The sequence below is a fragment of the Perna viridis genome, chromosome 1 (assembly GCF_037379345.1).
Source record: "Perna viridis isolate PV_CMFRI_1.1 ecotype Kerala chromosome 1, ASM3737934v1, whole genome shotgun sequence".
In the NCBI taxonomy this organism is placed as follows: Eukaryota; Metazoa; Mollusca; class Bivalvia; order Mytilida; family Mytilidae; genus Perna; species Perna viridis.
In genome coordinates, this window is record NC_142445.1 from 36,324,849 (window position 1) to 36,348,062 (window position 23,214).

Here is a 23,214-nt window from a genome sequence, read left to right on the forward strand (position 1 = left end):
ATGGAGAAAATCCTTTCATAAGAGTGACCAGGGGTCGTGCTGGGCTTCGCACAAAGGAAAGTAGGCAGTGTTCAGTTTATAGCAGAGAAGTTGGTGTGTAAAAACACTTAGTCCATCACTGAAAAATAAATAAATCTAAAATTCATCAAATTCAGTCTTACTTCTATAACTAGAAGCATTTTAAATATAAAAAATGTTTAATGTGAAGCTGTTCTCAAAATATTGAATGAAAACCAAAGTATTTTGGCAAACATCCGGTTGCAATGTAGAGAGCATTGTTGTTGCTAGGAGCTACAGATGTATTTTAATATACTTTAAGTTTTGGGCATTACTAAACATGCCATCATGACAGGACAAGAACATAATTCAATAGAGTGGATCATGCATGCACTGGAATAATACTCAGGCCAAATTTTTAATTAACATCCCAACTAATGGTTGCTACAGCCTGCATGAAGACATGCTACCACTTAACCACATCATTTAAACTCAAAACCATCCTGTTGCTTTTTACAACCATACACTGACTCAGCCAGGATTTGAAACCTCTTCCACTTAAGGCAAGGGGGTGCCACTAACCGTCCTGTTTATGCTACTGTAAGATATCCTGTATTTTAAGGAGTACTTTCATGAAAATGATCCATGAAATCCTGAACTATGAGTAATTTTAACATGGTTATTATGGAGAGATTCACAATCCATAGAGCTTTATTTCCAGTAATACTTTGTGGATACTAGGTCAATCTGTAAAGGAAGAAGAATACCTTGAGTATCTGAACATATGCTTGTCTGGGTTCTGTCAGTCTCATTCCATTAATTGATATGTATTTAAATCTTGGTAGTTCCTCTTCCTCATAAGCTTTGTTGAGGGCTCTGACCACTTCATGTACAGTGGCAGTTTTACCAGTCCCTGGAACACCTGAGATGTACATGCACCTGGAAAGAATATATAAGTAATCTCACACAGTGAAAACTGCCTGCTTTATTATTTCTTCTGTAAGTTTAAAATTTGGAATTAAAATATTTAAGGTACAAAAGTATTGTTAACCAAATCAATATTGGCAACAATTATTTTTTGCTAGTTTTGCACACAAGCAAACAAAAAAGAGAGAAAATAGCTACAAAAGAGAGAAAATAGAACATAGCAAACAAGTCCCTTCATTACAAAAAGTATGTAAGCCAGTTTGAAAGTCACAAATTCAAATAGCAGTGAAAATTGAATGGATATCCTGAAACACAACAATAAATTTCACTAAAATCAGATTCATAATTTAGATGCATCAGAACACAATTTCACTTTACTTTATTCACAGAAACAACAGCTTGCAAACAAGTGTCACCCATAGAACAAATATCTCTGATATGCAGGTAGCTAGATGTAGAAATTGCAATTACCTATTTTAAAGTCTTTGCAACAACATAGAATTATTAAAACAATGTATGGCTGTTAATACAAAATAAAGCTTGCAATTGAACAAATCTAATATCAAGACATGCTATCTCCTTGAAAAGAAAGGTAAACATACCCTCCTGTGCCATCTAAAACTTTACTCTCTACAAAGCTGTAGATGTCCTCGAATTCCTTTTCTCTACATGGCAGTGAATCTGGTACTGCTGAGACATGCAACCTGCCAAAAAATATGAAAATATTTTTTTTTTAAAAATGTGGATAATAATAAACAACTATATTGTAATACATAATATATCTTTACATCTTTTTGCAGTGTTTATTGTCAAACTGGGATGGCTAAATCATCCAAGATTTCTCTAGCATATCTTAATGAACAAATTTTTTCATCTATAAAACTGATTGAAAATCGAGAATGTTTAGAAGTCTGAGAAGAAGGCAAGATATAACGGACAAATAATCTAAATGAAAAACCAAATATTACTATAACCGTGAAGTCTGTATTTTTTTTTAATTAATATTTTTTAATCAAATAAATCAAAATGACATGTGTTAAATAATGTTAAACAGACGGCAGGTAATAAGCTTAATTTCAATGATCAACTTGGACATTTGACGAAAAAATATCTGAAAAATCTCCGTACATCAATTTTCTTGATCTACAAATTGTTTACTGTTTATTAGAAAAAAAAACTCAACCGCAGAGTACTGCGTAACAGGAGTATATAAATGTATATATAAATATAAAGTACATACATATAAACACAAAATATCACACATAAAGTTATCAAGATAATATTTTCATAATATTATTGCATACAAATAGCATATCTAATTAAACATCTTTTGCAGCTTTTGCATGAATATCAACACATTTATTAATACCTTTATATTGCAAAATTTTATCATGCCATACATTTTTTTTCTACTTGGATACCTTGTATAATATGATGGTATAAACTTTTTTTCTTAAGTCTAAAACTACATTATTATTACACTCACAAAAATAATGATATTCGTCCCCAAGACCAGTTCCACAAATTCTACATATTCTATCTTCCCTTGGAATATTCCTACACCTCCCCGTTTCAATGGAAAACTTTATATTACATACCCTTAATCTACAAAAATTTATCCGGTAACTCAACTTTAATTTTAAAAGATAAGGCTCCAATTGAAATTCATGTTTAAAATTAGAATAATATTCACCTCTAGACGAGTTGTTCATATCAGTAAACCATTTTTGAATAAACTGGTCTTGAAGACGCTGCTTAATGTTAATTTTCATAAGATTACCATCAACATTCTCTTGGATATTCCATATTTCACTGAGTCCACAGTTATCAAATATAGATTTTAAATAGTTAATCCACTTAAAATTATATTCACCATGTTCACACATGTAGAATAATAATTTGTATAATTTGCCAGACAGTTTATTTTCACTAGAAGCTAATTTATGCCAAAATCCAACCATTTTCAGTTTGATCTGCAGTTCAAGTGGAAATCTCCCAAGTTCCCCATAAACCATAAAGTTTGGTGTAGATGTACATATTCAATATAACATAAACATTTTCCCACCAATATTATTTTTTACAAGTTTTCGCCAAAGTCCCACACTCCACACAGTGTCAAATGCCTTTCTAAAATCTACGAAGGCACAAAATAATTTTTTACCCGAATTCAGATATAATGAAATTAAAGCATGCATGATGAACATACTATCCTGAACAGAATAACCCTTTCGAAATCCACCCTGGGCATCAATAATAATCCCAATCTCATCTGACAATTTATTAAGTCTCAAATTAAGAATAGAGGTAAACACTTTTCCCAGATTTGATGCAAGACAAATTGCACAGTAATTATCTAAATTGCTTGGGTCTCCTTTGTTTTTGTATAATGGTTTAATTATCCCTGTTAACCAAGAGTTTGGAATAATCCCTGCATTAAGCACCAGATTGAAAAGTTTTGTATAAATAGGCAGGAAATGATGTACCGTGCTTTTTATATACATGTATTCATTAACTACTTCATCTTCCCCAGGAACTTTACCATTGCATAAATTTTTCACTGCTGACAAAATTTCGTCGTCTGAGATTTCCCTATCTAAAATATCAATAATATTGTTATTCTCTATATTGTCTAATAAATCTTCAATATTGTCTTCCTCTGCGTCATCGCTCTTATTTAGCGATTTAAAATATTCATACAACTGTTCAACTGTGATATTTACATCATTCTGAGACCCCCCTTTATCTAATCGTTTCAGAATTTTCCAAAATTTCTTAGAATCTTTTTTCGATTTATTAGATTAGCCCTTGGAGTCAAGCTAGCACATGGAAGAAAAGAAAGCTATTTCTTCCATTTATTGCTAATGAAAATTTTAAACTTACACTAACACAGGCTTAATGAGAAAATAATGATATAAATGTCTATTGGCTTTTACACAATAAAAAGAATGAGACTATTTCATGACAAACTTTTCTAAATACAATGTATTATATGTTTGCATCTCAACTTATGAATCTTTTACATCTACGTCCTCAAATTATAATAGTATAAAATCAAGAGTTGAAAACAAAACTACATCAAGACATGGGAATCCTTTACAAAGGAATAGGGCCTAAAATGTAAGAGCGTTTTGTACCTAGCTCTGGCTTCCTCCAATACACTAGTAGGCGACATTAAGGGGTGAGATCTACCAGGAATCTGAGGAGTAACATCTGTTACTGTTGATCTTCTTTTCTAAAATATAGAGATAAAATGAATTGGAAACAAGGAATAAATCAGTTCTATTGTAAAAGTATTCAATACACTACACAGTATAACACATGTATACATTGAAAATAGCTCTTTTCTTCATAATATAAGATTTTTTCAAAAGCAATAATTCTTTTCTACATTTACCTTTAAATATCATTAGGAATAAGTCCATAATTCAAGTATAAATTCCACAAAGCATTGTTCACAGCATTCTATTTGTAACGGGAGAGCATTTGACTTACAAAATTATACCTCTGCCACTGTGGTTTGAACCCTAGACTGTTCAGTGACAAGCCAGTAACAACCAATTCAGCTAAGCTAAAGAGTAATTATTCCTTTAGCCAATTCCGTTAACTGGCTATTTAAATCTAACTACCTACCAAAATGCAGGTAGGCCTTCCTGCCACACTCCCCCACCTAAGAGTCTTTTTACCATGATTGAGTCTTAACTAGCTCACTAGCTAAATGGGTGCCAAATGTAACGGGAGAGCATAATTTGACTTACAAATTTATACCTCTGCCACCAAGAATTGAACCCTGGACAGCTGAATGATAAGCCAGCGACAAACCAATTCAACTAAATTAATCCTTCAGCCATATCAATTAACTGGCTATTTAAATCTCACTTCCTACTACAATGCAGACTGGCCTTCCTGCCACATATATAAGTAAGACGTGTACCTGTTTAACAGATTTACTCCTAGCTTTGTTCTTTTTACTTGATCTTTTTTGGTTAGCATGGCTATCATAGGAGTCATAACTTTCAGTATCATCAAATGACATCACCTGATTTAAATTGGAATTATATTACACTATGAACTATATGATCAGTTACATGTATATGCATTTCTGTCACAGGGACAGATTTGTTTTCTTTGTCATAATTTTCATCTTTTGTTGTAAAGTGTTTATAGGAGCACAGCAAATCATTTCTCTCCAGTGTACCTAGTCTATACTCATTTATGGTGAGGCCAAATAAAAAATATGTGTGGTTCAAATTGCCCAACCAATGCTAATGCCAAAATGAAAAAAAAACAAACCTAGTTTTATTATAAATCTGGCTTTATTTTGGTTTCTTTTCTGGACCAGATTCAATATTTACAATAGAAAAAAAATGTCTGTGCACTTGCTTGCAGCTGCGGACACAAGACAACTGTGAGCCGTAAAATAAAAGTCTGTTGATGTTTCATTCCTGTTTGTGATGATTGTCTAGAGATCAGTTGCTGTTATTAATATTTTCATTGAACATTTAGGCTTCCATCTTCTTCAGGATTTAGTGACATTTAGAAGACTATCAAGTTAAGGATAGGATATGAAAAATTTCTTTAAACTGTTGATATATTTATAATTATTTCTTAGTAATATTGATACATGACATTAAAATAAAAACTAGTAAACACCAACTTGTAACAGTTTTCTCACCTGAAAATAACCTGTGTAGCATGTTATATTTTCAGGTGTCCACCATGGGCATTGAGGTTAGTTCAAAAAGACCAAATACATATAACAGTCATTCCTTATAATTTTATTTTAGTATCAATAAGTAATTCATTAAAAAATGTCTAATGATGTAACAGTCACATTGCAAAATTTTGTCTATGAGATGATTGACAATTTTTTTTATCTTATCAGAAAGCGAGTTACTTCTGAAATTTAAATTATTTCAAAATACACTATGAAGTGTCCTGGACAATAGCAGAAAATGTTTGTACCAGAGTAGTATAAACAAAGAAAAAATGTCTTATGAGATTTTTATTAACAGTCCAATATGTACCTGTTTATTTCCAGATCTGTTCTTTTTGTTTGATCTTTTCAGGCTTACAGTACTAGTACTGTAATCAGAATCACTATCATCTGAATGTACCACAAATACATCATTGGAATCATTTAATCCAAAGTCATTCCTGTTGTCATTTTCACGATAATCTATTTTCCTGAAGAAGAAAGTGTTATTTATGGTTTTTGAAAGTAATGTTTTGACACTTCAGATGCTGATTAAAGCAGCCATATTTCTAACTACCATACCTAAAAATCCTGAACTGGATACTTCCAGTTTGACAAACCTGAAAAGTTTCCAAATAAGTAAAGGTGTAAATGGAAAATTTACTATAATTCACTGTAAATTCTATAAATCTTTCCATGGACTACAATATTTTTTTCTGAGACAGTACATTAAATTTTACATGAAAACTATATCTCTAGCTACTGTCTTCTACTTAATTAAACGTACAAAGTTTTAACAATGCCACTTTTCGATCTTAGGCTTATAAATAGAAATGATTAAAAATCATAATACATGTACTCATGGATCATTTCCAAATAAACTATTGTATACTTTATATTCTTACTTTCTTTGTCTTAAACTTCTATTATTGGGTCTTGGAGTGTCATCCTTAGGAAATGATTCTCCCAGACTTCTTCTAGAGGTTGGTCTTTCTACACTTTCTGGAGTCTGATTACGAAATGACATGTATCTATTCTCAACCCTTTTTAGCACTACTGTTGGAACCACTTTCTGTTTTGTCACTTTACTAGCAGATTTAGTAAGAACATCAGCTTGAGCAAAAGAGACTGATCTTCTTCTAGGCTCAGTTCTGGATTTTTTTGAGGAATTTGAACTACTTGTGGATGATGTACTTAATTTCCTTTTTGGTGTTTTCATAATACTGGGACTTGACCTGTGAATTGGTTTAACAATTAATTCTTCTGTCAAATTCTTTTTATCTCTTTCACTGCTTACATCATTTTCAGGCAATTCATTCAGGGTGCCAATTTTTGAACATCTTCCAGATCGTCTACGTGCACTTGAAGTTGAACTATTTGTACTCCCACTTTCAATTGATATCAATGATACTGAATCATCATCAAAAGCATCATCGTCCATTAAAAAACTTGCAACATCCTCACCTTTAAAGCATGCATATTTGTTTCCATAGGCTTTTGGACTTACCAATTCTGAAATGGAAAATTCTGTTTATTTTTGTAAACATCACACCTTGAAATACTAGAGTCTGAACAAATACAGCAAATGCCCAACCCCATAGCTTCTATTATCCTATTACAGAAAATCTTAATTTAGTCTCAATCCTATTAGATATTTTTAACAGCAAAAGCAGTTTTGGCAAAAACCATTTAAGAATCTGCTGACTTATTTCATTTTGTATGAAGTTTGAGTTAGAATAAAATGAGCTAAAAATTAATAGAAATAAATAAAAATGAAATTCAAAACATGTTGGTAAAATTGGTTTCTTTGTAGATACAGTTATACAAAGTTTCACTGAACTTTAAAAAAAAGTGCTGAAACAATCAACAGCTATAATACTTACTTTTCCTATCATCATTTCTTTTAGAAGGCACAACAGGAGATACTGGTCGATCAACATCCAAATCCTTGATGTTTATACCATTCAAACTTCTCCTACTGAATGGTTTCAATTCTTTTTTATTAGCTTCATTCAACTGAACAGGCATGGATTTTCTCCTCAGTTTTGAGTCTTTGTCTATTTTACTTGTGGTAACGAGTGGTCTTATTTGCTTGCCATTATAGGATTTAGAAAAAAAGAATTTCATGATTTCTCTTCTTTTCTGATTAGTGGGTAACAAGCCCATTTCTTTTTCTGTCTTTCTCTCCACCTGTAAAATATTGTACATTTGTATTTACATTACTATAAGGAAGATTCATTAATGTATGAAGGATTTTAGACAATATATGCACCTATCTGATTATCAAAACAAGTTCATCATACTCTTACAGTTTCAAACATATACCGGTTAGTAGCATCAACTAGACTGCACAAATATAATCAACTTTGATCATTCAAGAATTTACCTGACATTTTCCTAGGATCGTTTCAGGATCGATTTCACCAGGTATATTAGAGAGATCTTTAAATACTTCACATGGATGAGGTTGAATCTTTTTCAGTATATACTTTGGAATTTCTGCTTGCCTCCAGAACCAATCAACAAGTGCAACAATTTCTTTTTTCTTTGTCCTGGATTTGGTGTCTAAAGAGCAAAAACATCTTTCAAAAAGAAGTGCAGACAGCAGCATTACCCAATATGAAGATTCCCAGGCAACGTTAAATTGCATAAAAAGTATAAACATATACAACTGTACGCTATGTTATGTTAGAATTAAAGGCATACAAATAGGTATGCAAGATTAATGTGTTAATGAGCAAGCGAAGCTCTCTCTTCAGGGTTCTAAATAAGTGCCAGCGACTTCACTGTCTACTTTGACATTGGCGCCGGCTATTTTTGTTGCTCAAAAAAAAAAAAAAATTAGGTATCTTTTGGTAAATGAGGGCCCTCAATGGTGCCACCTACTTCTAATTTTCTTCCACCTACTTAAAAACTTAATGAGAACCCTGCTCTTAAATGTATAGAAACTCTTCTAAATTTTTTTTCATATTGACCACTTGAAAAACTTTTGTCAAAGCATAACTCTACATCTCTATCTATTTAAGCTTTGAAATGTGGTCGAAATGTTTTAAAGAACCACAAGTTATTTGATCAGAACTCCTAGGACATTATAAAAAAAAACCTACTTCCAGTTGTGGTAAAAAGAGGCATTCTTCGCTGAACCCGGAACTGTTTTACCGATAAAATTACAAATATTTGGACTATATTTTAATCCATTTCATTTAAAAGGGAACCAATGATTTTGCTCCTTGTTTTTAAAGGAGCCCCAACCCTTTATTTTTGGGAAATTTTTGCCATATTTTCAACAATTTGGAAACTATTTTATGGGGGGCAAAAACGTGTCATATGCCAATCCAGAACTGACAAATACGTACTCCCAATATCCGTTAGGTTACTACTTGCCGAAAAAAACATTCCCCAGAAGTGAACAAAGTACTGGGCTGACAAATAATGTCTTGAGGAACATTTCACTGGTTTCTTTACCTGGTTTTAAAAAAAATTCTCCAAGGGAAATAGTGGATATTCAGCTGCAATAAAAGGGTAAAAAATCCCTGGGAACCTACTAAAATGCTTTGCTCATACTTAAGGCAAAAGAGGATTGTAAAGAAAAAAAATATGGTGGTGCACTAATTGTACCAATAATCTGACATTACCTTTTTCAATGACATCTTTAATTTGTGCAGCAAAAGCAGTATCCTTGGAGTCGATATTCTCATCACCATACTGGTGATTAGCAATCAAAATATAGTCTCCTACTGTATATTTCTCATCATTCATTAAAAATGTTCTGTAAAATTCAATGATTGTACATGTACCTTCATCTACAAGGTGTAAGAAGATTCAACATAATTTTTTCAAAAGATTAGAACTGTATTGTATGAAATACTCCTTAAGCAGCAACCATTTTATTTTTAAGGTGGGACTATGGAATTGGATTAAAAAAAAAACTTTGTTGTCAGCAATGTTGAAAGAAATTGGGTGTTTCACTCTGGCTTTTAAGTAGCTGTCTTTGTAAGAATCATGCAAAATCTGAAAAATGTGATACACCCCAAAAAAAGGCTACATTTTTTTTATTTTTGTAATTAAGTTGTTTTATTGGTGTATATTATGAAATGTGTAATTATTCATTCCGATCTGTCTGCTCTTAGGAGATAATCAACATTGAAAATCAAGTAGATTCTATTGTATTTGAGTGTCATTTACAGAGTTATCTCCCTTAATTTTTTAAATCTACAGTGCATTCTATATAATTTTCATCTCCTATGAGCATGGGTTATCAGAAAAACGAAATTTTAATTTCTGTGTACTAAAGCATTTTAAGCAAAACATAAAAAATAAAAATATGTAGGCTTTCCATCCATGTATCACATTTTGCATGATTCTTAGCTGGAGTGCTACTTAATAGCTCTAAAACCAGAAATTTTCATCTGAGATTCAATTTTACTTGTTTCATTGATAGAAGAAATCAACAAAAATAAATCCCCATGAAAATTTATGATATCAGCAAATGAATGTTTCAAATATAATAACATATTTTTTTTAATTAAAATGCACTTACATGTACATGTATACTTAATCAAACAAGTGCACATTAAATCAATAATCCTAATTATTTTCTCAAAACATGCCACTGTAATTTACTTCACATATATTGCCACTTATTCTTCATATTCCACTGGATGAACTTGATTCCATTATTTTAGTGAAACCATTATTTGCATATGCTTTATTCAAACGATTCTCTGATCTCCCTGCCCAAGAGTGTGGGTGGGAGCTGTGCAGTTTACACTGAAGAATACAGCAAATGAAAGAGCTTGCACCAGAAGTGCATTCCCATTAAAAAATCTTGGAATCATGAATCCACTGAAAATGTCCCCACGAAACCAGTTTCAAAGACAAAAACACAAAATTTTATCCCTATGAATATAACTGATTATATGTATGATCATAGTATCTAAATAAAAGAAATGTTTTCACTTGCATACCATGAAATAAAAAGATTGTTTAAAAAAAATCCATAGCCCCCATCATAATCAAATGATTGCTGCCTACGAATACTAGTGAATCTGACATAGTTAAAATTCATTCTTCAGTGCAGCTTTTTCTTGTAACATATAGCAAATATTCAGTAAATACTTTATCTAGTATTCCTAAAACTATGTCTAGTTATACATTTTAAGACATATTTATAATATTCCTTCTACTTACTTAAGATTTTGATATTTAATTATAGCAATATGGAATATTTGTAACATTACACCTCACAGTATATTAGTAACGTAAAGAATCACTTGCCCTTATCACAACCATGAGTTGACATGCTGCCTAACTGCAAGAACAATGACAAATTGTGTCCACACAACAACCTGGTCACATTGAAACTGAATTCTTAACTCTTTCATAGGGGAACATAAGGCTTCAGTAATACATTTTCAGCTTATTCACCTCTATATATACATGTATGTGTTATACAAGATATACCTGTTTTCTAAAAGCACTTAGTCATCTGAGAAAGGTCTTTCAATACAATTAAGGTGTCATGCATATATTAATCATGCAGTGAAATTTACTTCATTTTGCAAATTATCATTTTCAAAAGTTGGCAGGTAAGCAATAAGAATACAAATTACTGACTTAACACAAACATACAAAATCAATGTCCCTTTATTGTTGAAAAAAAAAACATACTACGCAATAAAGTGCCCTCTTCCCTGCGCCCCTTTATTTTCAAATCCTAGCTACAACACTGATAATGATCACTTACATTCAGACACTTTATTACTAGCACCAAAATAATGTCGATGAAAAAAATCATATTGTCAAATCCTGAGTAAAAACACACGAATTTCGTCAGTGAAAATTTCTTAAAAAAGAATTCTGGATCTTTCTGTGATAAATTGGAGCAATTTTAGTTCAAAGAAAATAAACTACAGGCAAATTTTACTTGCCCATGGACAACTAGCATCCCTTCTGAGACTTTCCGAGCCCTAAAAAGTACTTTCCACGGGCAACGGAAAAATGGTAATTCTAGAACACTGACTTGTATGGTTATTTTACATGTTTGTTTCAATGAATAAAATGATTTTTGTTTTTAATGACAATTTAAACATTTTAATAAGATGTACCAGTAACTTCATGCTAGTACACAGAGGTTTGTGTTCAGTGGGTATTTAAGATCACCAGACACAACAAGAGAGAATATGTCATGCCAATGCAAGTTGTTTTGGCCACAGTCACTTCAGCCATAGTTATCTCCGCCACAGTATACTTCAGCCATAGTTATCTCGGCCACAGTCACTTCAGCCATAGTTATCTCCGCCACAGTATACTTCAGCCATAGTTATCTCGGCCACAGTATACATATTTTGTCCATACATTTTTATATTACTTTCAACAAATAATACCTTTCTAGAATGCACATGGTTATATAAAGGTGAGCATTGTTCTTTAAGTAACTGTGGCGATGTGGAAGACCTCAAGCATTTCCTTCTTATTCGTATGTGCATCTTTTGATTGAATAAAAGCAATTTTTTTAATATCTTTTGAAGAGTTTTGACTTTTTATATGAAGCTGTTGCCCAGTGCACAAGTTGTCATTTTTGTTTTGACTTGCCCATTTACAATAAAAAAAAACAATATTTGTGAAAAGTTCAGATGAGTAAAAGGAATTTGTTACTTTTCTTTCAATGTACAATAATTATTTCAATATTCGAATCCTTTGCTAAAGAGAAAAACTTTAAACTTGGGAATGGTGTAATGCTTACTTGAAAAACAGTTTCCACTTTTCCTTAGGATCCATTTTTGTACTCAAGTGTCAATTTTCGTGAACTTGTTTATCCACCGCATTTTCAATAAGCACTGCTTTGGAAGGAACAGGTTTACCCGTATGGTGATAATGGTTATACTTTCAGTGATAAAATTAGGTCTTTTTAGTGAATTTAGGAGAGATGATGATGTATTAAACATGATTTGATATAACACTCAAATACAAAATGTATTTAGCAAGCAGGGGTCGCGCTGGGCTTCGCCAATGTCGCAATTTGCGATTTTTTATTTGATCTGGCGAGAAAAATAACCAGTTGGCAATTTTCTTGGCGCCTAACTTTTGTATATTAAAATTGACTGGAAGTTTATTAGCAAGGGATATTTTCTCTAATTATCAAATTATGTTGGCACCTGGTCAGAGTTAACTGACCATGACCATTTACGACTGAAGGCAATTTTAACGGTAATTAGACCAGACGACCGTGACTGACAATATCCTCATGGGAGGTGTCAATCAAATGTAAATATATTATTGAGCCTATCAAAACACTCATAATCTGGTCAAAGGTAAACACAATTATGGCCATGTACACATGACTACTTACAAGCTTCACAGCCCTGTTTAACAATGTGATACATTCAGAAACAGACTTACCTAATAACAGAATAAATTAAATCCATTTAACAATGATTATCCACTCAGGAAGTGTCTAAACACTTAGAAATTAAAGAACTGATGCAAGGAAATGGATGACATTTGTTTACACTTTTGCCATGTGACTTTTTGGCGGGAAAATCGGTAAACAAATAGAATGGGGATTCCCAAAATCTAATTAAAGAAATACTATTCAGATACCAAGATAATTAAACAGTGACAAATTAATGGTCCATGGTACAAAATGTAGTTTGTTAGAAATTTTATCACTTGAAAATAAAAGAATCTAGTTTGTTAAATTAAAAAAACAAATTATATTGTAAGATAAATTAGACCATAAAGGACAAAGGTGAAAATGCTTTAAAATCAGGGACTATATGAGAATAGTAATAAAGTCCTTGATAGAAATAAAATACCTGTTTCTGGAGTAGTACTTTATTAATTTATGCATATTAAAGTGACAGACTAGAGCTAAAAACCTGCTTCATTCATGCATCAAAAGCGAATCGTGTACATGTATGCTTTTTTTTTTATTTTTTTGTATTTTCCTTCACATAAATGTATGTCAATGATATTTTTTTTACTCTAATAAAACTATTTTACCACAAAAGAAGCATGTTGATAATGATTAATATATTAAATGACTTAAATTACTTAATTGATTGCATATTAAAAACCATGGCCGAAACGACAGAAATTAACTTTGGCCGAATAGTACTGTGGCTGAAACTTTCTATAGCTGAGATGACTAGAAAGTGTGTACGTCACACCATCTTAAATACTCACTGCACACAATTAATCCCCCGTGCTTGTACATCAGATGACCAGTACATTGATCATTTAGATTATGTGGCCCCATGAACAAAACAAGGATCTCCATTGCCACTTATTTTTTAATAGGTGTAATACCACTATTTCAGAAACCAGTCGCCTGCACATACAAGAAAGTAGTTCATAATGACACGAAGTAGTCCCAGTATTGCACCCTATCATTCTCCTTGTTCAGTAGAGGTACAAATGTATGCAAACTTGGTGTCATCTGAAAGCTAAATGATTCGGCAATACTCTAAACTTCATTTTCTTTATTCAGTGTAGGGTAAAGCAGTTCTGAACAAAAACTGTAGGTCCCTTGATATGGCTAAATTTCAAAATGAAAGTAGTGATTTCTGCACCTGTCTACTTTCACTTTACCGTTCTTTCTTAGAAGGCACATAAGGTATGTTGATATTTTAACGAGAGTTAACTTAAGGTAAAGGATGACCATCATAATGATACCCCTCTGGCACCATCTGTACTGATGTAAAAAAAAATTGAGCGTTATAAAAAACTGAATTTAGCATAGAAAGTGATGGAGACCAGAAATAGTGGTATAACACCTATTACTACATTTCTGTATACAATTTGTTTCAAGGATTTTAATATATACCTGGAAAGAAACTAAAACGAAAAGGAGAAAAGTGGCGAGGCAACTTACTTATAATGCTTAAAGGATGTATTCTGATGGTCATATTCACATTCACCATGTACGCGTAGTTGTTTTATTTCCTTTCTTGGAAAATAATTTTTCACGGGCATCTTGTCTGTCAATCAGCTGTTTACCTGTTCTTTCCCGCGAAATGACGTCCTCAATTTTGACCGCTCGCCCCAAATTTTATTTTCGTCATCTTTCTTACTCGAAAAAAAATAACATACCGACTGTTAAATGCTTAAACTATCTTATGTGATTTAATCTTTAAAGAAATGCAAAAATTTCTGTCATGTTTTTTTATTAATTCTAGAAAACATTCAAGTTTCATTTAAATTTAGTGGCGCGAAATGGGACGAACTGTCCATGTTTTTCGATTTCCTCATCACAGTCCTCGTTGCGCTTAGAAACAAGAATTTGATCGAGTTCATAGTAAAACCAGACTAAACATTGAAGCTAAAAAAATCGCAATTTTCCCATGCTATAGTTTGAGCTTAAAATGGCAAATAGAACGGTGAAAGATGCCCATTCTGTCAAAGGAACAAATCCTCAATATCTGGTTGAGAAAATTATTCGCACGCGCATATATGAGTGCAAGTATTGGAAGGAGGAATGCTTTGCTCTTACAGGTAAACAGTCATGCCAGTTTTAACTCCTGAATGATACAAAATGCAACTGAAATAGTCCTGGAATAGTTTTGTAGTTTGGAATCTATTATTAACTACATTATTTCAGGTTTTTTTACTGGTGTTCTTGGCATGCACATGTATTTACAACTTCTAATAATTATCCCTTTTTAAATTTTATCTTTGTTTTTACTGCTATTTTAAGCAATTAACGGATTTTTTTTAAGAAGCTTAATGAGTTTCCCAAAGACACGAAATAACATGTACATCATATTATCAGAGTGATTTGTAACATTTTGGTAGTAACTCACACATATCTGATATTATTACACAGGAAATTTCTTTGAAGTGGTTCATTATTATTTTCTGTTCATTAAAAGGAAGGCAATGGCTGCTCGTCCACACATTTTGTGGACAGGGAGCCTCTTCAAACTGTCATCTACACATCCAGTTTGAGTCAATAACACACAACTTAAACACTCATTTGCGTTGGTAATGTGGAAATTGTGAGAAATTTATTCTATACAAATATATATAAAATGATACAAATACAATAATAAAAGTTATTAAATCCTGTCTGATATAGCAAATATCAATTAAAAACCACTCAGAATTAAGATAAAATACACATTTAACTAACTTGAAAGACTGTCTTAAAGTTTGCATATTCAGAAAGTTTGTTTTGGCAAATGATTCAGTCTGGCACATTTTAAATCATAATACTACCAGTAATTACAAGTTCGTGAGTCTTGGTCAGAAAATTTCTCCTTACATCTGAAACATGTCCATTTATACTGGTCGACCCTTCTTTTTTAGATAAAACTAAACCTAATTATGCACGATATATTGTTAAGCTTGATTATTCTAACTTTATTATTTCATCTAGCTGAACTTATGGTTGACAAGGCTATGGATTTAAAATTTGTTGGTGGTGTTTTTGGCGGAAATATTAAACCAACGCCATTCCTATGCCTGGTGCTTAAGATGTTACAGATCCAACCTGAAAAAGATATTGTTGTTGAGTTCATTAGAAATGAAACTTTCAAGTAAGTTTTAAAACCTGAATTTTATTTTCTAGTGTTTATTAATTTCTTTCTTGACCATTTGACCATTAACAAATGGGAACCCAAAATGTCATATTTATAATGAAAATGTCATGACTTTGACTGAAGTCAAAGTCTTTTTATTTTTTTTTTCATGCTTTTAAACGAAGTTAGTCTTAATCTAGTATCCTATATTTATATAGATATTTTATATGGGATCACTATTTTTATTTTGTATCTGTCATGAGGCCTATGCTTTTATTTCATGTACAAAACTGTGTGCAGTAATACCATGTTTAAACTTGTTATGTGTATGAATGATCTTTTAATGAATTGTTTATTTTGCTCAACTTAACTTCAGATATGTAAGAGCCCTAGGAGCCTTTTACATGAGATTGACAGGAACAGCATTAGACTGTTACAAGTACTTAGAACCACTTTATTATGACTACAGAAAAATCAAGAGACAAAACAGATCTGGTGGTAAGAAAATTATTGTTGTGAATAAAGCCAACCTTACACAAAATAGGGTTAGAATTGATAAGGACCCAGTGTCTTATGCCTGTCTTAAACAAAATGTTATCCGATATTGTATAGAATAAAATTTATGTGATAAAGTGAAATTCTGAATAAAATTTCATCTTTGATTTATGTAAATTTTCCTGATATTTCAGAATTTGAGCTGGTACATATGGATGAATTCATTGATGAGTTATTACACGAGGAAAGAGTCTGTGATGTTATTCTGCCAAGGATACAGGTATTGTTCTTCTTAATTATTTTCACTACACTGATGGGCATTGTGTTAACCTGGTAACATTTTTTTCACAGTGAATAAGTGGAAGTGATTTGTGATTAATAGTAATTCTATGATAATATTGATAATGAGGCCAAAAAATAATATGTCTGTTTCCTGGGTCCCTACCTACCCTAGTTTTTTTTGTTTTTTTTTTTTTTGGGAGGGGGTGCCCTAAAGTCTAGATTGTTTCTCCAATAACTGAAAGTAAAATATTTTTGAAAAATAAAATAATTTCCCTTCCTATCTTCCCTATTTTTGTCTTGCTGGTTGCCTAAGGATGATAATAGCCATAAACTATTTATTCTTTATGTGCTTTGATTGTACATGTATGTGTTTTTTTAAAGCATAACAGTACCTTTAATTCAAAATGCATGTGCTTAATCTGACTCTTTACTGGGAAAGTTTTAATACTGACCATCAACTCGACATAATCAAGTATATAGATTTCTGTTTTGTTTAACAATATTATTGTAGAAAAGGCACATCTTGGAAGAAAATAACCAGATAGAGGCCAGAGTGAGTGCTGTAGAAGAAGATTTAGAAAACATGGAAACCTCAGATGAAGAAGAAGTAGTGGTAATGACTTACATTTTGATTTTATTGATAGACTTGCCTTTGTAGCCTTTTCTAAGGCTATTAAGTAGCACTCCAGCTAAGGATCATGCATAATGTGATTCATTGATAAAAAGTCTACATATTTTTATTTTTGATATTTTGTTTGAATTGCCATAGTAAACAGAAATTAACATTCAGTTTTTCATATAACCTGTGTTCATAGGAGATAAAAATTACATAGAAAGTACTGTAGATTTCAAAATTAATGGAGATAACTCTGTAAATGACACTCAGATGTTTATTATCTCCTAAGAGCAGGAAGATTTGATTAAATAATTACACATTTCATAGCATAGACCCATAAAACAACCTATTCACAAAAAGAAAAATATGTAGCCTTTTTAGGGGTGTATCACATTTTTCCGATTTTGCATGATTCTTACAAAGGCAGCTACTTAAATAACCATAAACAATTTCCTTTTGGTGAACTGTTTGAGATACAGTTTTTTTATCTACTCAAATGGTAAAAATGTACATTTTGTACAGTAACATCAATTTCTTGAAATAAACACTCTCTGAATGAGAAAATAAAGTTGTTTAAAAAAGAAATAATTTTGTAACCAATGTTTTCTTTTATAGGATGAAAAAGAACCCAGTCCGGAAAGAAGAAAAACACATACAGAACGTAGTCCATCTCCAAGACACCGAAGAAGTCCATCACCAGCTAGGTATACAGCTTTAGGTTGTTTATATGACCCTATAAGTTTACATCTATATTATGATACAGAAGGTCCTTAAATGCCATTTCATGGCTTAAACCAAAAATACTGTGCAGGTGAAGTAAACATGTGTTGACTCATTCATACAATATTCTCAGGATTTAGTTAAAGGCATAATTAAGAGGCATGATTTTCTTCTGCTTCAAAGCAGAACTCTTTCTTTTTCAAATCAGGAGTTTACAATTATGATTCTTAGATTTTGTCATGAAATTACTTCTAGTTAAGCATATTTCTACTTTAATACATTACTTGTCATTGTAAAATCAGTCTATGAATAAATGTTGATATGTTTAGAGACAGAAACAGAAAGAGATCAAGGTCAAGAGACAGAGATAAAAGAGATAAAAGAGGTACTTAATTGAATATTAAGAATTCTTATTACATTTACTGAACTCCATATATTAAATGTGTTTGGTTAGGCTTTCTATCTGGTGAGTAGTGAATAGATATGACAATTAAGTGCTGATACTTTTCTATTTGGCGAGTAGTGAATAGATATGACAATTAAGTGCTGATACCTTTCTATCTGGCGAGTAGTGAATAGATATGGGAATTAAGGTTGACCCAAGGTAAGGGACACAACTCTTACAAATAATTGGACCGTTTGTATTTAGCATTTTACATCAATGTGATGTAAGCATCAAAGTAACTTGGATTGATTTCATTCTGTGTCAAATGAAAGCTTGAAAGCCTTTGGTGAAATTGAATATGATACAAACATATCACTGATTTCATGGGTTATGTCCCTTATCCTAGGTCTACGTCCTTAAGTGCTGATACCTTTCTATCTGGCAAGTAGTGAATAGATATGACAATGAAGTGCTGAGTAGTGAATAGATATGACAATTAAGTACTGATACCTTTCTATCTGGTGAATAGTGAATAGATATGACAATTAAGTGCTGATACCTTTCTGTCTGCAAATAGTGAATAGATATGACAATTAAGTGCTGATACCTTTCTATCTGGTGAGTAGTGAATAGATATGACAATTAAGTGGTGAGTAGTGAATAGATATGACAATTAAGTGCTGATACCTTTCTATCTGGTGAGTAGTGAATAGATATGACAATTAAGTGGTGAGTAGTGAATAGATATGACATTTAAGTGCTGAGTAGTGAATAGATATGACAATTAAGTGCTGATACCTTTCTATCTGGTGAGTAGTGAATTGATATGACAATTAAGTGCTGATACCTTTCTATCTGGTGAGTAGTGAATAGATATGATAATTAAGTGCTGATATCTTTCTATCTGGTGAGTAGTGAATAGATATGACAATTAAGTGCTGATACCTGTAAGAATCAGATAAATTTGAAAAATGATGAACAGTAAAACCACAAGAATTAGACAATATTGGCACATAGTTCGTGGTTTTTTGAAGACGAATTGACTGTTTGTTTGTCAGAGGATGCAGAAAAGTAAGTTCAAAGTTATGATATAATGATCAGGAAAGTGAGTTATCTACATTTGGGGATGATATCACTTAACAACAAACTGTTGAAATGAATGATTATACATCTCATCATATAAACCGATAAAACAATAACAAAATTAAAATGTGTAGCCTTTTTTGAGTATACCACATTTTACAGAATTTGCTTGTTTTTCACTAAGACAACTACTTAATTTGTGGTAGTTTCAGGAAGGTTATGATTCTTTTTTATACCTATATTACAGAAATAACTGAATAGAATTGCACGTGCATTGTACAATGATCCAAACCCACAGGTTTTTGAATAAGCTACAGACTCTATTTTTGTGATAGATATTTTATAAGTAATTATATTTTCAGTAGATTTATTATTTCAGTGATATTTACTGTTAGTTCCTTACGGGCGACTTTCACCGAAGGGGACTTTAGGTTTGCACTCTGTCAATCCATCAGTCTGGCTAATCAGTTTTCCACATTTTTTTGGCATGCTTGCAGATTTTGATCAAGTTTGAATTTCATTCTGGTCCATGATTTTTTGCTGAGTTTAGAAAATTTATGTCATAATTCTGTTTACCACACTTTTCTCATTCACAATTTATGCATTAATTTTATGGTAGGGGGGTAGGGGAGTTTGTATTGCCATTTAATACTCTCAGAATGCTTGTTTGTTCTGTAAGTAGTTTTTTTACTAAATAGCAGAAGCTGATTCTTGTCATATCAAATGCAGAAATTAGCAAAATTTACCTGATACTAGTAGTTGTTGAACCTCTGTTTACCAATACCTCTTTTAACTGATTGTTTTGTTGTATTCCAGATCACAGACACAGAGATGATGAAGATAGGTAGGTTCAATTTATTTATCAGATTTTGAAGGAAGACTTTACAAGAAATAGAGATTTTAATTGAGTATTAACGTCATAAATTCTGACGTCAAAGTTGAAAATCAGGAAAAAATAATGAAATGACATGGGAAAGGTACTGACCTCAGCAGTGGAAATTGAAGTATGACAAGAAAGCCTCATCTTGTTCTTAGAATTGAGTAGGATTCCAAATGACAGTTCCCATTAAGCTCCCAAAATTAAAGTTACTAAATTGAACAAACTTAACAGTCAAAAACAAGCATGATTATTAAGTATAAATGAGTGCTGAGAAAATTTGAATGTTGAGAAATTCCTCCTTCAGCTGTTTTTTTTCATATTTTAAGTTTAGTTGATAACTTTAATATATATAGCACACATTCAGAAATACTTATTAGCTAAAATGGTAAAATTATAAAGATGTTGAAATTTAAAGGATAATGATAAATTCCTCACCCCTTGATATTATGGTAAAGTATGAAGATTTTTTTTTCTTTTTTCTTTTTAGACGAAAGAAAAGGAAACACAGACATGAACACAAAGAAAAGAACCGTGATCGAGAAAGTGATAGACACAGTAGACGGCATCATGGTAGTGACAGACATCACCACAAACGTAATCTGGGTCCTTCTAAAGAGGAAATAAACATTGCAGAAGCAAATGAAATTAGAGCCAAACTAGGACTTGGTCCTCTCAAGCCATGATTCAGAATGTTTGAATGTCGTATCATTATGTAAATATGTCATAATAAAGATTTTAACTTAAATTATTGCAGTATTTTTATAAGCTCTCCTGGCTGAAGGCCATGTGAGCTATTGTCATCTCTTAGCATCAATCGTCATCATTAACAATTTTTCAAAACTCTTCTCTAACACTACTTGACCAATTGGAACCAAACTTGGTATGAATGTTCCTTAGGGTATCTTGCATAGAACTGATGTTGGGATTTTTGATCTGTTGAAAAACATGACCTTCATTACTAAAAATAGTACATAGGGGTCAGACAGTAGTTTTTCGAATATATTTCCAAAACCGTTAGGTTTAGCCGAAGTCTGGCACAGGTAAATGTGTACAAGGTTTAGCCGAAGTCTGACACAGGTAAAGGTGTTCAGCATGATGAGATCTATCTGTGGTGAAATTTTCGTTTTAATCTGTTAAGCCATGTTGGAGTAATAGCCCTTTTTTGACATTTTTTTGCTATTTTTAATGTCATTTCTTTTTTAAAATCTTCTCCTCTGACACTATTAGACCAATTTGAACCGAACTTGGTATGAATATTCCTTAGGGTGTCCTGCATAGAGCTGAAGTGGGGATTTCTGATCTGTTTGAAAAACATGGTGCTCGTTAATAAAATTAAAACATAGGGGCCAGTGAGAAATTTTTCTCATACATCTCCAAAACTGTTAGTTTTAGACAAATTCTTTCCGTTGATGAAATGATCCTTATTATATTGAACCCTGAAGACTTTTGTAGGCTGTACAATAGGTCTACAAAAGTCTTCAGTGATCAAAGTTGTCAGAGGACTCCTTGTAGAGCTATTGCGATTGAAAGATGAAAAATGACAATTTTTTTTTTTTTTTTGAACAGTTTTCAGCCAATATCTTGAAAACTATGGTAGAAAGATAGAAACTTTTATTTGCTGAAATGATCCTCATGATAAGTCCTACCAACGTCTTCTGGAGTCAAAATTGTTGGACAACTCCTTGTTTAATTTATTGCAATTCTAGCACTTAGGAGCCTCTTTTTATGAAATGATGCTAAATTTTAAATTTGTGTGTGGTTTTTTTTAATTTCTGTCTAAGTACATAACATTAACAACTCCTTTGGTGTCCATGAACTTCTATGAGGTTTTTTTTGTCAAGTAAGACACAGTTTTACTGAAAACATAGAGAAAATCAGATTGGAAGATTTTTTTTTACTCTGATGAATTTTTTACAACATTAAATCAACAATAATGAATATTAAAAGGAGGTGTATTCCATTATTTCTGTTGAAATATCCTTTTAACAACATCATAACAACACATGTTCAGGCATCTTACCATAAAAGACTAATATTTATAACTTAAGAATGTTTCGGACATATAACAAAATCAATTTAATTATAGTAAACAATATCTCTGCTGTCTGAAAGAAAATGTCAAGAAAAGACACAAAATAATACATTCAGTACCCAATTTTTATAAAATATCTTAAGAAATTTACATCATTTGAATATAAAATCCCTCTTGACAGGGGTCTTGTGCCCACATGTATCATTCCTAGAAAATCCATTTATCCCTCAGTGTAGATACAACTTCTTGGTTGTTTTTTTTCTGTGCAATAAGCCTCAAAAGTTTACATACATTTTTAATAAACAGATCACCACATGCAAAACTTCCAAGGTGCTTTGAGTCACTGTTATATTTACTGTGCCAGTTGTTACAAATTTGAACTTGTATCTCCAAACAATAAGTGAAATAAATGTGACATCCTATCTTTAGCTAGACAAGTTTTATACAAATCTCCACTGGGTTAAAGTTGTAGGCATTATTGTCATTTGAAACTATAGTAGATAAGAAACTTTCATCAATGAAATAACCCTTATGACAAGGACCAAGAACTACAGAAGTATCCATAAAAATGAAGTTGAATAAAA

General features: G+C 31.9%; 2 protein-coding genes across 2 annotated transcripts in view; one reads left to right on the top strand and one right to left on the bottom strand.

Annotated features, from left to right (window-relative positions):
- The window catches only part of LOC148628572 (uncharacterized), a 62,643-nt gene that overhangs the window by 3,245 nt on the left and 36,184 nt on the right, over nucleotides 1-23,214 (bottom strand). The window contains exons 34-43 of the mRNA XM_088567752.1: nucleotides 14,493-14,598; nucleotides 9,253-9,386; nucleotides 8,004-8,182; nucleotides 7,501-7,807; nucleotides 6,523-7,129; nucleotides 5,949-6,108; nucleotides 4,856-4,960; nucleotides 4,059-4,156; nucleotides 1,527-1,628; nucleotides 765-936 (exon numbers count right to left, since the gene is read on the bottom strand). Of these exons, the coding sequence (XP_088423878.1) occupies nucleotides 765-936; nucleotides 1,527-1,628; nucleotides 4,059-4,156; nucleotides 4,856-4,960; nucleotides 5,949-6,108; nucleotides 6,523-7,129; nucleotides 7,501-7,807; nucleotides 8,004-8,182; nucleotides 9,253-9,386; nucleotides 14,493-14,598 (1,970 nt within the window). The remainder of the gene's footprint in view (nucleotides 1-764; nucleotides 937-1,526; nucleotides 1,629-4,058; nucleotides 4,157-4,855; nucleotides 4,961-5,948; nucleotides 6,109-6,522; nucleotides 7,130-7,500; nucleotides 7,808-8,003; nucleotides 8,183-9,252; nucleotides 9,387-14,492; nucleotides 14,599-23,214) is intronic.
- Nucleotides 14,889-21,343, top strand: LOC148628573 (pre-mRNA-splicing factor 38A-like). Its single transcript, XM_088590487.1, has 9 exons — nucleotides 14,889-15,112; nucleotides 15,996-16,155; nucleotides 16,514-16,635; nucleotides 16,827-16,912; nucleotides 17,426-17,527; nucleotides 18,146-18,234; nucleotides 18,580-18,635; nucleotides 20,535-20,562; nucleotides 21,086-21,343. Exons 1-9 carry the CDS (start codon nucleotides 14,983-14,985, stop codon nucleotides 21,279-21,281), a joined length of 969 nt encoding a protein of 322 aa, XP_088446613.1. The 5' UTR covers nucleotides 14,889-14,982; the 3' UTR covers nucleotides 21,282-21,343.